General features: G+C 58.9%; 1 protein-coding gene across 1 annotated transcript in view; it reads left to right on the top strand.

The window, feature by feature from the left end:
* Window positions 1-10,036, top strand: part of ALX4 (ALX homeobox 4) — a 43,905-nt gene extending 33,869 nt beyond the window's left edge. Inside the window, exons 3-4 of the mRNA XM_032358969.1 lie at window positions 3,046-3,174; window positions 5,527-10,036. Coding sequence (XP_032214860.1) covers window positions 3,046-3,174; window positions 5,527-5,856 — 459 coding nt within the window. The 3' untranslated portion in view covers window positions 5,857-10,036. The remainder of the gene's footprint in view (window positions 1-3,045; window positions 3,175-5,526) is intronic.
* Window positions 10,037-15,016: the final 4,980 nt, after the last annotated feature.

Genomic DNA, 15,016 nt, shown 5'->3' with positions numbered 1-15,016 from the left:
TCTGAAGACAATAAGACAGAGGCCTCCCCGCCCTGGGCCACCCCGCCCTGGCCCCAGATGGGCTGCGGTTACTGAGGCCCCCGCCAAGACGGTTGGTTCCTTGGGGAGAAGCCTGTGCTGAGCAGGCCCAGGCCAGGGTGGGCCGGGAGCGGGGTGGTCCTGGGGCGCGACATGCAGACTGGAAGGCTGGACCTCGTGGTCCCCTCTCTGCCCTGGGGCTGTCCTGTGGAGACAGGCTGGGGCCGTAGAGCCCGGAGGCACAGAGCATCTGTGAAGAGCTCTCAGAGCGCCAGGCTCCAGGAGCCGGAGCTGGAAGGATGGCCGCGCCTCATCTCCAGGCCCTCCACCGTGAGCTCAGAGGTGTCCTGAGGATGCCCGGCCGCCACCCAAGCTGGGGGCCTTGAGGCTTGAGGCTGTAGAGCCCCGGGGCTTGCTCAACAGAAGAGTCCCAGCCCTGTACAGGAACAGGTCCAGGGCTGCAGGCAAGGCGGGTGTGCTTGGGTGTTTCAGCGGCCCCTCAGCCTTGCCTCCCACCTCCCGAAGTCTCTGGGTCTTGAACCCTCCCGTACATCCCTGGGCCTGGCCCTCCTCCACTCCCATCCCAAAGACAGCACCATCTCTGCCGGTGCTTCCCGGCTCCTCAGCTGTCTTCCCAGATAACCCAGCACCCCCCGCTGCCACTCCCCCACGCTCAGCTCCAGCCCCCACATTCCATCTCTCCCCACTCTGCTCCTCTTCCCACTTCTGGGACCGGCTGCCCCCCTCCCCGTGCAGTGCCCACCCCCCCCCAGCCTGTCCAGAGCCTGCCAGATACCTCCACTGGCACCCCTCCACCTGCCACTCCCGGCAACACCCCCCACCCCAGTGGCGGCCACGGACACTTTTCCTCACCGTTTCCCCCCCAGCCCCCAAGAAAGAATGGAGCCATATATCTTGATGCCTCCAGTGGGCTTCTCCCCTCCCCCTGGCGTCCCCCCCAGCAAACCCTGGGAGGCTGAGGAAGGAGCGGAAAGACGGAGCTAAGCCTGCAGGAAATTAAACATGAAATGAAAACAAGCTCCTCTGATTCATTCTCTCATCCTGGCCCCCGCCCCCCATTCCAGGCCACTGATAAAGGGGGATCCCGTTTCAGCGGCGCAGAGAGGAGACCCGATCTGCCCTTGGCTCTCAGCGGGAGGCCTGGGCCTGGACCCCAGGAGCCCCCGGAGGCAAAGGGGCCCAGGAGGCTCTGGAGCAGGGGCTGATGCGTCTCCTACACCAGCCTCAAGACAGGGAGGCAGGATGGCCCTCAAAGCAATACCAGCCCGTGTGTGTGTGTGTGTGTGTGTGTGTGTGTGTGAGTGACACTTGTGCACACACACATGCATCCTTGGAACCAGAGAGGGAAACCTGAGGTGCAACCCCACACTCACTCCCTGCCTTCACCCTCCCCACACTCACATGAGTCATGCACACCCCAGCTTCTTTTCCTTTTAGCAAAAGACAGCAAGAAAGGTCAGGAGCTATAAATAAGCAAGAGCCAAGTACTCTTCAGAACTCTCTGACAGCATTTCTCAGCTCTCACCTGCTGTTCTGTGAGGCGCCACCACTGTGAGGACATTAGTACAGATATTGGCCCCATTTTCCAGATGCAAAAACTGAGGCCAGTGACAATGCCTGCGCGGGAATGGGCGCTTGGTGGCGCAGCTACGTTAGAAGCCAGGAAGGGCTGAGCAGGCTCTGGGCTGCTGTGAGGGAGCCCTCCCACCTCCAGCCCGGCTCCTTCTCCCTCCTCTGAGGATATCCTTTGTGCCCTCAGCAAGGCTGCCAGCAGGCTGCCTGTGGGGGGCCGTTGGGGTGTGCCCACTTGTGCCTGAGGCTGTTGGCAGGGACACATCCTGTCCCGCTGACAGAAACCTCCCTCTAGGCATCTCGGAGGCCTGCCTTTGACTCAACCTGAAGCCATCTGGGGTCTGGAAGCTGATCCCTCCCCTCCTCACACGCTTTCCCACCTGTCCTGCCCCAGATCCCAAGTCTTGGGGCAGGGCAAGTAGGCCCCAAGCCCAGCTCTTGCCCATGAAGCCTGGGAAAGCTCTCAGCCTGTCGGAAGTGTTGCTGCGAAGGGCCCAACGGCCCCACCCCCACCCATCAGAGACCACCCTCCCCACAAAGGCCCCACCCCAGCCAACAACCCACCAGCCCCCGCTCAGGGACAGGTAGGTTTTCACTCCTTCTCGGAGTCAGGCCACCCTCTGCATGAGACCTCGCAGTGGCCACCTTTAGGGACCACATCAAGAGCCAACCGCTTGGCTGGGCATCAAGGCCCTCTACAGTCTGACCTCTGCGTCCACAGGTCTCTCTCTCCCGCCGCCTGCTAGCTGGACAGCATGGCCTCCTGGGGTCTCCTGAGCCTGCCCTGCTGTGTCTACACTAGGACATAGCCCCAGACCTCTCCTCCACGAAGCCATCCGACGGCCTCTGCTGCCCAGCTGAACCCCTGTTCTCCACAGGAACTTCAGCACAGGGGGCCTGAGTAGGGACACTTTCCAACATGAAGGCAGCAGAGAGGCTTTAGCTAGGTAGGAATGCGGGTTCTGGGCCGCCAGACAGGCCCCAAGGAACCACGGAGCTGGTGGAAAATTATGGCCAGACTGTGTGTGTGTCTGTGTATGTGTGTATGAGCGTCTAGAGAAAGATTTTCTAGAGGAGCTGTCACACCTTTGGTCAGGTTCCCCTCAGGAGTCCGTGTCCTGAGGCAGGTCAGGCCATGCTGGGCTGGGGTTGGTTAGATGACCCCGAGGAGGACCAGTGACATGATGCGTGGGTGTGACACCTGCAGCTCGGAATGATAGAGTCTGACTCAAGATCACACTGTGGGTAGTTGGGGCTAAGCTTGCCTTCCCGACTCTGAGCACTGATTATTCTAGATTGTGAGCTTTGAGGCAGAAGGCTGAGGCAGATCCTTCCCTGCAGCTGCACGGCCCAGACCTGGCTCTAAGATAGATGCAGGGCTCCAGGGAATGATGGGTACTGCCTGAGCTCCAGAACAATCGCTCTGTCCCGTAGGTCTGGTTCCAGAACCGGAGGGCCAAGTGGAGGAAGAGGGAGCGTTTCGGACAGATGCAGCAGGTTCGAACCCACTTCTCCGCTGCCTACGAGCTGCCCCTCCTCACCCGGGCAGAGAACTATGCCCAGGTAAGTGCCAGCCCCGGGCTCCGGGAGTGGGCATCTCAGATGGGACTCATCAAGCCGGGCGCAGGCACGGGCCTGTTCACCCCAGAATGTGGGAGGCTTGGGCCGTTCCTGCCTACCTCACGTGCTGACTCGGGCTTGGCTGGGCGTTTAGGGATGGGCAGGCCGGGACAGAGAGGATGGCTTTCTCCTCTGCTGCATTTGCCCCTTTTGCTGCGGGCTTCGGAAGCGAGTCAAGGTGCCGACCAAGGCCTCCAGGGCAGTGGGAGACGCTCCTGGTGAACATGGAGGTCTGAGCCCTGAGCGGGGCTGTCCTCCGGCTCCAGACCTTTCTCACTTCAGACAAGTCACGAGCTCTAAGCCTCAGTTTCTTCTGAAAATTGGACACGACGGATGTACCCACCCAGCTCTTTCGTGAGGTTGTGGAAAGGCCGAAATTAGACAACACAGAAGTGCTTCGGGGATTAAACAGCCGGATAAAGGGCGCTGTGCGCCCTCAGCTCTCCCAGCGGCTGTGTCGCACCCTGTCCTCCCCTCTGTCCCCTGCTATCAGCCTGTCTCCGCTCTAGTGGCAGCGGAGTCTCCAGGGCAGTGCAGGGGTGAGAAGGAGTGTGAGCAGTGGCCGACCCTGGGGCATCTGCGGAGATGTCTTTCCGGCCGGGTGCACTCGTCACAGCCCACAGCCTGCCCGGCAGAGGGGACTGTTGCCTCCCTCAGGCCTCTTGGTGACGGTGGCAGCAAGGCCTCTGCCTTGAGCTCCGAGCCCGGCCCCACCCAGCAGTGAGCTGGTGGCGGTGGCGCAGGCCTTCCTGTTTCCTTTAAGACCCACTGTCCCGGAGCCCTGCTGTCCCCCACCCAGCCTCTGGACGCCCCTCCCCGCCCCACCACCAGCTCTGCCCCTCCCCCTGCCAGGATTCATGTGGCAGGGGTCAGGGGTCAGGCCTGGGGTTAGGCTGAGGAATGTGGGGTGCCACACACACACACACACACACACACACACACACACACACGCCTCTCGCCCTCAGCTCCTGCTGCACACTTGCATCTCTCCTGCTCTCTGTCCTGGGAGAACGGGCCCCTGGCTTGACTCCTGGGTCTGGATTTCCACAGCCTGAGCTCCCTGCTGGAGCAGAGGCAGGGGTGAGGGGCCGGGGCAAGAGGACCAAGACAGGGCGGGCTCTTCCTTCCCACCTGCAGCACCACATATCACACACCTCTTGATGGAGGGGAAGGGAAAGGCCCCTGATTGCCCATCGCTCCAGCCGGAAGCAATGTGGTCGGGCCAATGGGCCAGTGGTTCTTGTTGCCATGACAATGCCCCATGAGACTTGGGGGCCGAGCTCCCCCTTCATTCTGCTTTCGAGCGCCTTCCCTGAGTAGACTACAAACATGGGCAGGGAGGAGAGCAGGCCAGCAGAAGCTGCTTGAGGGTCCCCTGTAACCCACGCACAACGCTGAGAGGGCTTGTCTCCTCTGGTCCCACTCAGCCTGTCCCCAGCCCCTGCAGCCCAGATCTGCCTCCAGTCCACCCCCGCGTGCTGCCTGAGCACCTCTCTCTCTCTCACACACACACACACACACACACACACACGCATGCGTGCACACACACACACACACACCCTGGCCTGTGGCATCCGGCCTGGCCTGGCTCTATCTGTTCACGCACGGACACTCACCACGTCCTGAGGCAGCCCCTTTCCTTCCTAAGTAAGTTCTGGAGCCTCGAGGACACAGCACTTGGAAGCTCAGCCACTGGTCTGCACACCAGGGAGAGGAGGCCCCACCGCCCAGCTCTGCCCCCGCCATGCCACAGCCTGCCAGCCCGGAGCCCACCTTCCCAACACCAGAGCCCTCTGAGTTCAGGTCGGCTCCCGTTTCTCAGGTACCTGGGATGCCCCAGGCCTGGCGAGGAGTCGCAGGAGAGAGGGACAGTCGCTGACCTCCAGGGGCCATGGAGGGAGAGACGAAGCCGGCCACTGCATCTCAAATTTGGAAGTCAGCTGGCTGAGGCGGGAGCTGCCCTCAGCGGCTTGGCCGTGCCCTAAAGGCAGCCCTGTGACTGGACCCTTGACCAAGTGTGACATTCAGTCCCGAAAACCACTTCTGTCTGCGGGGAGTAGAGGAGCCAAAGCACAGAACCTGAGCCCTTCCAGGTCCGGATGGCCATCGAGGTTTTGAGAGGCTCCCGGGTGAACACCCAAGCACGATTTCGTCAGAACGATGGGCTTGTGAGCAGAGCGAGGTCGTGGGGGGGAGGGTACGCGGCAGCGCCCCTCCCCCGTCATGTGCCTGCCATGCCCACGCCTGCCCCTAACGCCAGCCGGCCTGTGACGGCTCTCCCTTCCCTCTCCCCAGATTCAGAACCCGTCCTGGATCGGCAACAATGGGGCTGCCTCACCAGTGCCAGCCTGTGTGGTCCCCTGTGACCCGGTACCTGCCTGCATGTCCCCTCACACCCACCCCCCCGGCTCCGGGGCCAGCGGTGTCACCGACTTCCTGAGCGTCTCCGGGGCTGGCAGCCACGTGGGCCAGACACACATGGGAGGCCTGTTCGGAGCGGCGGGCCTCAGCCCGGGCCTCAACGGCTACGAGCTCAACGGGGAGCCGGACCGCAAGACCTCGAGCATCGCGGCCCTGCGCATGAAGGCCAAGGAGCACAGTGCCGCCATCTCCTGGGCCACATGACAGGGCACCTCTCGGCCTGTCCCCACGCCCTCCCCCGCCTTGGGGCACTGGCCACGCCCACGCTTCCTGGGCCCCCAGCCTCCCATTCGACTGTCCTCTTAGGAACCTGGCCTGGGCCAGGGGCCTGGCCCTCAGCACTTTCAGCCACCCCGAGTGTGAGGCCCTGTGGACCGCTGGGAGGGAGGGGGCAGCAGGTCCCACCTGCCTGGGCCCCGAGGTGGAGCCCCTGCTCCTGGCCAGAGGCAGTGGAGGAAGCCAGGTGCCCAAGTTTTGCAGCTTTGCGTCCATTATAAGCTGAAGACCCTTTCTTCCCACCCCTGCTCCCCTGCCCTGCCCAATTTGAGGGTTGAGTCAAGGCTAGGTTCCCATCCAGACCGAGCAAACACGTCCGTCCTTCCCTCAGCTGTGTGGTCCCCTGGCTACCGGGCCAGTGAGTTTGTCTGAAGTCCGGAGTCCTGCTCTTCAGGGTCCTGCAGAGTCGCCCTCCTGCCGCGCCTGCCCCCGTTTCTCCTCTTAAAGCCCTGACCCCCTGGGCCCAAGGCACCTGCCTCACCTCCACCCACCCTGGCCGTCCCCTGTGCTGGACCCACCTGGAGGGCTGGACAGAGCAGGAGAGGAGCTGAAGAATCCTGCTGGCATCCAGCAGTGCGGGCGTCTGGGAGCGTGGACAGTCCCCGAGGGGGCAGGCTCTGGATCTCGGTGAACACTGCGAGGGGAGGACCCAGACCACCCACAGTACCCACGGTGCTGGAAGGAGAAAAGCTTCTAGAGAGAGGAAGAGCTGCAGGGAGGTGTCCGGGAAGGGGCAGGGGCTCAGGCACTCACATCCGCTCTCCTGACCGCCCGACGCCCCACAACCAGCAGGACGACTTTTCCAGAGGGCAGGTCTGGGCAGCTTTGTTTTCTAGCCAGCCAGGCCCCTCCTGGAGGACCTGGAGACGCCTGTCCCTTCCCCCACCCGTTCTGGTCGCTTGCCAGGGCTGCTGAGCAGTGTCCTGGCGTGGAAGGACTTACACCTCGGAACACAGAGTAGGGCCTGGAGTCATGTTGGCAGAAGGGGTCGAGAGCAGCGTGAGGAATTAGCTAAAGAATATGTGCTCATGCTCGGCCTCTCGGTCCCCACACTGCCTCAGGCTGCCTGTCCCCTGTCAGCCATCCCTGGAGCGGCACCCTACCTGCCCAGAGTCCCCCACAGTGGGTGGGGACCCCATGTTCTACCAGGCAAGAGCAGAGAGGGCCTGCTCTTGGACTTCATCCCTAGGGAATCCGAAATCTCAGCCCCTCCCTCTCACCAGCCTCTAGAAGGGTTGGTGGGCACCTCTCCTCTGGGTCACTTGCTCTGTCCCGGATGTGGGGGCAGGATGCCATCCAGAAGCCGTGTCCCTCCCTGCGGGAAGGTGCTTCCTTCTGGGGAGGAACTCCACACCTGCCTGACTGGAGACGAGCAGCTCGAATTTTGGTACCAGATTCAGCTGTCACCTAAGCTTGTGGTACCCAGTCCCTGTCCTCTGGGGCCACCCTTTAGAACCCAAGATGCCCCTCCAGTGAGAAGCCCCTGGGGACAAGTGCTCGCCTTTCCTACCTTCTACCTTGATCCTGTCCGGTTGGAGGGTTAAGTCCAGCAGGCTTGGGGGCCTGTACACAGGACAGCCTCTTGGCTTGAGTGGAGGGTGAGATCCTTTCCCCTCGAGCTGCTCGAGGCTTAAAAGGAATCATGGTCCCCACCTCTGCCTTGTGCTCTCATCTGCCGTGGAAACAGGCCTGGGGAAGGATCTGGTTTTGGCCTCCCTTGTTAAGAGTCAGACCTCTTTGTGAACCATAGCTCTAACACTGATCTTCTAGAAGCGATCTTGGACGTGAAGTTAAATGTTGGTTTTAAATGATCCATATAGCTGAGGATATTGGAATGACTCTTAGGGAGCCTTTTCCAGTTCTGAGGTTCACTGAAATAATTCAGGCTCCCCAAATCTAGGGAGGGAAAGGGAGAAACACTTAAGGCTGGGAATCATTCCCTGTCTTTCCCTTAAGGGCTCCGGTGGCTGGCAAGGACAAGGGAGGAACCCTCGTCATACCATGTTCTCACCCAGGAGGGGATCCACACAGAGGGATGGAGAACTGAGAGATCCCCAGAGGAGGAGGGGAGGGGGCTCTAGGCAGAGTCTTCTGGAAGGGACCCCTGGTGCTCAAGCCTTCTATCTGACTGCTTTCTGGCTGGGCTAGACCAAAGTCAGACAAATTTCAACAAAAAGCTCAAGAAGAAAAAGCCTCTAATAGAGGGAAGCCCTGTGGTTCTGGCTGCCCTTCCCATCCACACAGCCAAGTATTTATGATTAAAATGTCCACGTGAAATGTGCCTGTTCACCTCCCCACAGGTAGCTCCCTGCCCCAGGCCCCCAGGGCCGGCCCAACGCTCCGAGAATCATAGGACCTGGAGCTGGGAGGGACATAAAGACCCTCTACTTAGTGTGGTCCCTTCCCAACGGCGAGGAGAAGGTCGTGGCCGCGGTGGGGGAGGGGCAAGGGGGGGTGGTGACAGGGTGACTGGGTGAGCAGGGCACACGCGTGGCCTTAGCCCGCAGGGGGTGGCGTGGCCTCCCGCAGCCTCTCCGCTCCCTGCTGGCCGCCCTCCCTCTCCGCAGCCTTCCCTCTGCTGCCTTCCCAGTGGGCGGCGAGGCCCAGACCTCCCAGCGCAGGAGGCGGCCCTGCGGCGGCCCCCGCGAGCTTGGGGGGAACCCTCGGGGGCTGGCTGGCTGGCTTCCTCAGGCGTGAGGGCTCAGGCAGGCGGGCACAGAGGGGCGCCAGCCGGCTCTGGGGGCCACCGCGAAGCACATAAGCTGCAGGGGTGAGGCTTCCCTTTGGCTCGGGGCCTCAGGTCTCACAGAGCCAGAGATGCGAACCCGAGGTGGCCTCCTCGATGCTGAGGGGACGTCCGGGCCCCCCTGGGAACAGGCCCAGGCAGCCGGGGCTTGACACGAAGGTGCTGCTACCGCCCTCAGCGGCCCTCTTGGCTCCCGGAAGGTGCAAGAGAAGCAGGCTCTGGGGGCACACGACGAGGCTTGTGCCCGCATCCTCGATGGCACTGGCGGGACACGGACTTCGTAACCTTTCTTGAATCCTTTCAACTATACTTGATTCTCGGTTCTGGCTACCGCGCCTCCTGCTCGGGCAAGCAAGGTGGCAGGGTGGGTTCGAAGACTCTGCAGGGGGATGGGGTACAGCCGTCCCGAGGTGGGTCCCCAGAGGCAATGGCCACATGGGGCCCCGCTCCAGGGCCCCCCCGCCTGCCCTGTTTTCGGCGGGGTAGCCAAGAGGAGCTTGTCCATGAAAGCTACCGTGTGTCTCGCTCAGGCAGCCGTTCTCTCTCGGGGCCGGGTTGAGGGGACAGCGTCAAGTAGGACACTCCGGGGCCTCTGGTCTGCTTGATGGCCCTGTCAGGGCCAAAGGCAAACAAGACTAGCTGGGGGATGATGGTTGCCAGGCTGGCCCCCAGGATAAGCATCAAGAGAAAAATGAGAAGACCACGAGAGCCCTACTTCCAAAGTCACAACAACCCCGCTCCCCTTCGCCGAGGCGGCCGCAGGGAGGAAAAGTCTTCTGGCCAGGCGAGCATGACCTAGCCCCACCCTCCCCTCCTCCCCTTCACTCACACACATAGAGCTAGGCCTTTATACTACTGATTTTGAGGGACAGTGTTCAATGCCTGATGATCTGTTTGGATGTGCAGTGGTGGAAAAGAGAGCTGAGCTGAGCGCTCCAACCTCGGCCAACACTGACTGTTCTCATTGTAAGATATTTTAACCCTGTATAAACGCAACTTTTCCTTTAGCTTAATGGCCTGGGGTGGAATATTAAAAAATATATATATTAAAGATACATTAAAAATTCAGAAAAAAAAATGTTTAAAAAAAATGAGGTCAGTTCCATAAAGTTTTACTGCCTTATAGCACCATGTAACGACATTATAGCAAACTATTAAAAGAATCATTTCTTGCCTTCTAAAGTAAGTTATTGCACTTACATCTTCTTGGGGGAGGGGAGGAATATTGACGAGAAGGGGACTAGGGCCTAGGCTTGGGGCCGAAAGGCTCGGGTGGCAAGCGCTGGGCGTTCTGGTGCACCCTTCGCTGGGCACAGCCCACACTGTGTGCTCGGTCGGTGTTTGCAATAAACTCCTTCTCCTTCCTCCTCTCAACTGGGACCTGTCTGTTTTGTTCCTGACTTGTGACAGATGAAATGTGATCAGAGGGGCCTCTGAAATCTCACATTAATTGAAGTCGGCAAAAAATACTAACAGTGCCCTTTTGAACTGCTGACACAGTACAGAATGGATTACCAGGGCTAGATTAACAACAGGTGGCCAGGGCTCCTGCATAGAGAGGGGGCGCTTGGCCTGCAAGGGTCGGGGACAGCCCCCCTTCGTCTCAGTGGACCTGCCTGCACAGCAGGCAAGCTGAGGGGGAGGACATTGGGTGGGGGGCGGGGACCCGAGTCTGCTTCTCAGGCAGCAGAAAGGGCCAACCCCCCACCCCGTGCCACCCAAGGTCGTGGCTTGGGTGTGCGGAGCACTGCCCATGCGCCGAGGTCCTCACAGCGGCCCAGCCGGTCCCTCGGTCCCTGAGCACCGCTCTGTATCTCCAGGGGCCATTCTGAAAGCAGACAGAGCTGGGATGTGGCGGTCCAGGACTGGGGAGACTGGCTGCTTGGCCCAGAGCACAGGACAGGCCTCCAGGAGAGGCAGGTCCCACTCCTGGCTCTACTCCTTAGTGGCTGAGGGAACTTGCAGGAGATGTAGGCAGATGATTTTTTTTTGTTGTTTTTTTAAAGCAAAGCTCTAGAAGCACATTATGAAACATGGAGGACCCAGGTTCTGCTGAAGAATAAGGGCTTCCCTGCTTTCCGACGTGAAGGTGACTCACAGAAGAGGCTGTTGGCCTCTGAGGGGCGACGGTGTGGAGAGGGGGGTCAGCTCTAACGTCGGAGCGGGCAACAAGCCTGTCCCTGACCAGTTCACCAGCGTCGGGGAGGACTCCATGGGTCGACTCTGTACGCCGATGCGGCACAGTGGCATCAAGGACAACGATCATCTCGCAGAGAAAGTCCTCCCCCTCTGGGCACCAGCTGCGCGGCTACCGTGAACGCCCTTCCCACCCTCTCTTCTCGGCTTTTTAAGTGTGGCTTTCTTGGAGCCATAGCTCGGATTTGCTACCGGGGGTGAGTGCGGTCCGCGTAGACCCAACTGAGTTTTAGGTTGGCCTGGGGTGGGCATTTGATTTTAAGGAAGACACTTAAAGAAGACACCGGTCGCCTCTTCGGGCTCGCCGTCAGGGTGGCGTCCCCAGTCACTGTCGAGTCGCCAGGCAGGAACTGAAGCAGAGAGGGAAACGCCATGTGCACGCGGTGCTGTCCACCTCGTGGCCCGAGCACCCCAGCCTCCCAGGGTCCAGGTGAGTGCTAGGCCTAAGCGTGGGTGGCTGGGGAGGGGCCCTGTCCCCAACCTCCCTCAAACAGGACTGTGGCTCAGCCCTCCTGGACCACTCACTGTCCCCAGACCCTCTGTGGCCTTTCACTTGGCCATATGCCTGGACGTGCCATCTGTTTAGAGCGTCCGCACCCGCCCCCCAGCCACAGGCACCAGGAGATCTCCTGTTAGTTCCCTAAGGCTTCCCCCAAACGGCAACACCCCCCGGAAGCTCTTCCCTAAGTCCAGGCCCCCACCTCTCCCTGCACCCAAGGTCAGCCGTCGGCCCCTCTGTGCCCCTGCAGAGCTGTTTCTAACACTGCTTCAGCACGTAATTCGTACGCGTTGTCTGTGTACCTGGCTGACTGCCCACATGCCCAAAAGGCTCCGAGGAGAGACAGGCTGGTTCTATTCACATCTGGATGTCTTGGGAAAGACTCTCTGGTTCATGAGGGGAAGGGGAAGGTCAGAAAAAGGATTCAGATAGAGAGAGCTGGACGCTGGCTCAGGTCACCAGGGATCAGCCTGGTGATCTCTTGAGAGAAGAGAGAGAACTCAAGAGCCTCCACCGGGCCGTGGGCCTTGTCCACCCTGTTCCTCCAGGGGTCAAGGGCACTCGAGACCTGCCAAAGCCAGGACAGGAAGCCCGGCCTCTTTGTTTAGTGCTCCCGGAGTTGAGGCAGCACAGGATGCTCCCCAGGATGGCCGAAACCCAGGGTGCTCCTCTCAGACCTCTTCTGCTGAGTCTGGGGCTCAAACCCCACCTTCTCCAAGTCGTCCCTAGACAGTCCTCATGCCCCTGGGCCCTCCACATGGCCACCTGCCTCGGGCCGGTCTGCACACAGGCCCCCTGCCAATCTGGGGGCAACTCATCCTGCCTTCAGTCCCTCACCAGCCCCACTGCTCCAGGTCTTGCTACAGGAAACAGGGTTGCCCTCAGGGCGCTGGGAACTGGCCCCTCCGGGCCTGTTGATCAGCAGAAACAACCGTTGCCCCCCGCCCCCACATGTAGCTGCCTGGGAGTGGCCTTCCCCTCCATGGGCTCAGCTGCTCAGGAACAATAGGGCCTGCACAAGCTGTCCGCTCCCCAAAACAGGGCCACTGCAGACTGTCTCCTCGCTCAGAAGTGAGAAGACGCATGCCAGCGCCAGAGACAATGGGGTGTGAGAGTTGACATTTTCCCAGGAATTCTGTGATTCCAAACAGATTCTTTTCCCCAGTTCTACACAGACCAACAGGCTTGAGGAAGGCAAACTTCCGAAAAGGGGCTTCAGCTTATGACCATGTGCGCGCCATGTGTTAAGGTGTTGCCTTAAGTCATCGGGAGCAAACCCGCTGTGGGGCCTGCACGAGGCGCGAGTCAGGGCCCACGCACAGCCGCACGGAGGCTGTTTCTGCCCCCTGCCAGCCCCTCGGGGGCGTCCCCAGCCCCCTCCCCGCCCCTTCTCCATCCTCTACCTACAGTGGAGCTCTGTGATGTCCAGGCCCCATGAGAAAGTCAGGAGCTCCTGTTGTGTGACGTGAAGGCCCAGCGCTAGCTAGTGGCCCGGATCTTCTCTAGGAGGCAGGTGTGGACGGCCGCTGAGATCAGGCCACCTGTTAGCTCGGTCCCTGCAAGCCATCTCTGACTTTCCATTGCTGCTTCTGTAAAATGGGGACGGCCAGCTCTCTCCTGCTTCTCTCACCAGGCGGTTACGACGTCCAAAAGCAGGATAGCATTTGAAATGAGTCTGGAGCTCGCTGAACAGGCAGGAGAAATCATGCACTCCGGTGTCCGAGAAGGCGCCACACTAGGAAGCCCTGAGGACCCCTGGTCTTGTACTTCTGGGACTGTAAAGGGGTTGCCGGCCAGCGATCTGGTGGGAGCAGCATAGGCGTGTGCTCGGGCTACCAGGACAAGACACCCACACACGGAGCGGCGTAAATGATGGTTATTTTCTCACGGTTCTGGAGGCAAGAAGCCCACGGATCAAGGTGTTGGCAGATTCGGTTTCCGGCGAGGCTTCGCTTCCTGGCTCGAAGCCGGTCACTTTGTCCCTGTGTGCTCCCACGGCTTTGTCTCTGTGCTCCTGCAGGAGTTCTGGTGTCTCCTCCTTTTCTTAGGAAGCCCCCCACCCCGCCACACACCCTCACTTAGCCTTTATTACTTCCTTATAGGCCCCGTGTCCCAACCCAGTCACACTCGGGGAATTAGGGCTTCTGTCCATGGGCTTTGCAGGGGGGACACAGTTCAGCCTAAAACAAGCAATGTGGCTGGCGTGTGACATAGGAGGGGACTCGCAGAAGCAGACGTGCAATGCTCTTCCCCGTTCTCATGTCCCAGAGGCTCTCAGCAGGTCCTAGCAAGCTCCCAAACAGGTCTGGCGACATCTGGACTCCGTGCCCTGTCATTTCCTTCCTAGGCCACCATAAAGAGGTCTGTGCCATTCCTAGTCCCTCCTGCCTGCCCCATCTCATCGCCAACACTGACACCAGAGCGGCTACCAATGACCATCTCTGATCACATCCCAACGAGCATCTGGGAAGCCTCTGCACGGCCTACACAGACAGCTCAGCTCTTTCCTTTAGGCCTAAACTCCTGTCCGGCCTCATCTTTTCTAACACCCCAGCCTGGACTCAGAGTTCCTGCAAATCCAAGACTTCACCCTTTGCCATCTTTCTAAAAATCATTTCATGTGATCATGTTGTGTACTCTTTAATCCCCATCCACTATCTCCCCCACCCCAGGCCCCTCCAGGAACCATCAGTGTGTTCTCTACAGTTAAGAGTCTGTTTCTTGGTTTGCCTCTCTTCCCCTTCCCCTTTGCTCATTTGTTTCTTAAATTCCACCTATGCGTGAAATCATATAGTATTTGTCTTTCTCTGACTTATTTCGCTAGCATTATACTTTCTTAGCTTCATCCATTTGTTGCAAATGGCAAGACTTCACTCATTTTTATGGCTGAGGGATATCCCATTATGTATAAATACCACCTCTTCTTTGTCCATTCCTCAGTCAGCGGACACTTGGGTGGCTTCCATAGTTTGGTTACTGTAGATAATGCTGCAATAAACAGAGCTGCATGTATCTCTTTGAAACAGCGTTCGTATTTTGGGGGTAAATACCTAGTCGTGCCATTCCTCGATCATAGGGTAGTTTTATTTTTAATTTCTTGAGGAACCTCCATACTGTTACATTCCATAGTGGCTGCACCAGTTTGCATTCCCACCAACAGTGCAAGAGCGTTCCTTTTTCTCCACATCTTCGTCAACACTTGTTTCTTAGGTCGTTGATTTTAGCCATTCTGACAGGTGTGAGACTGTATCTTATCGCAGTTTTGATTTCCCTGATGATGAGTGATACTGAGCATCTTTTCATGGGTCTGTTGTCCATCTGGATGTTTTCCTTGGAGAAATGTCTGTTCGTGTCTTCTTCACATTGTTTTTTTTTTTTTTTTTCGTGTCTTCTGCACATTGTTTAATTGGGTTATTTGTATTTTGGGTGGTGAGTTTGATAAGTTCTAGTATCTTGGATACTAGCCCTTTATCTGATACATCATTTGCAAATATCTTCTCCCAATCGATAGTGCCTTTTGGTTTTGTTGATTGTTTCCTTTGCTGTGCAGAAGCTTTTTATCTTGATATGTTCCCAATAGGCTTTTTTTTTTTTTTTTTTTTGCTTTTATTTCCCTTAGCTCAGGTGACTTTATCTAGAAAACTGTT

This window comes from Mustela erminea, chromosome 9, assembly GCF_009829155.1.
Source record: "Mustela erminea isolate mMusErm1 chromosome 9, mMusErm1.Pri, whole genome shotgun sequence".
Lineage (NCBI taxonomy): Eukaryota > Metazoa > Chordata > Mammalia > Carnivora > Mustelidae > Mustela > Mustela erminea.
The sequence above is the reverse complement of the archived record's forward strand: the minus strand, read 5'-3'. Positions and strand labels throughout refer to the sequence as shown.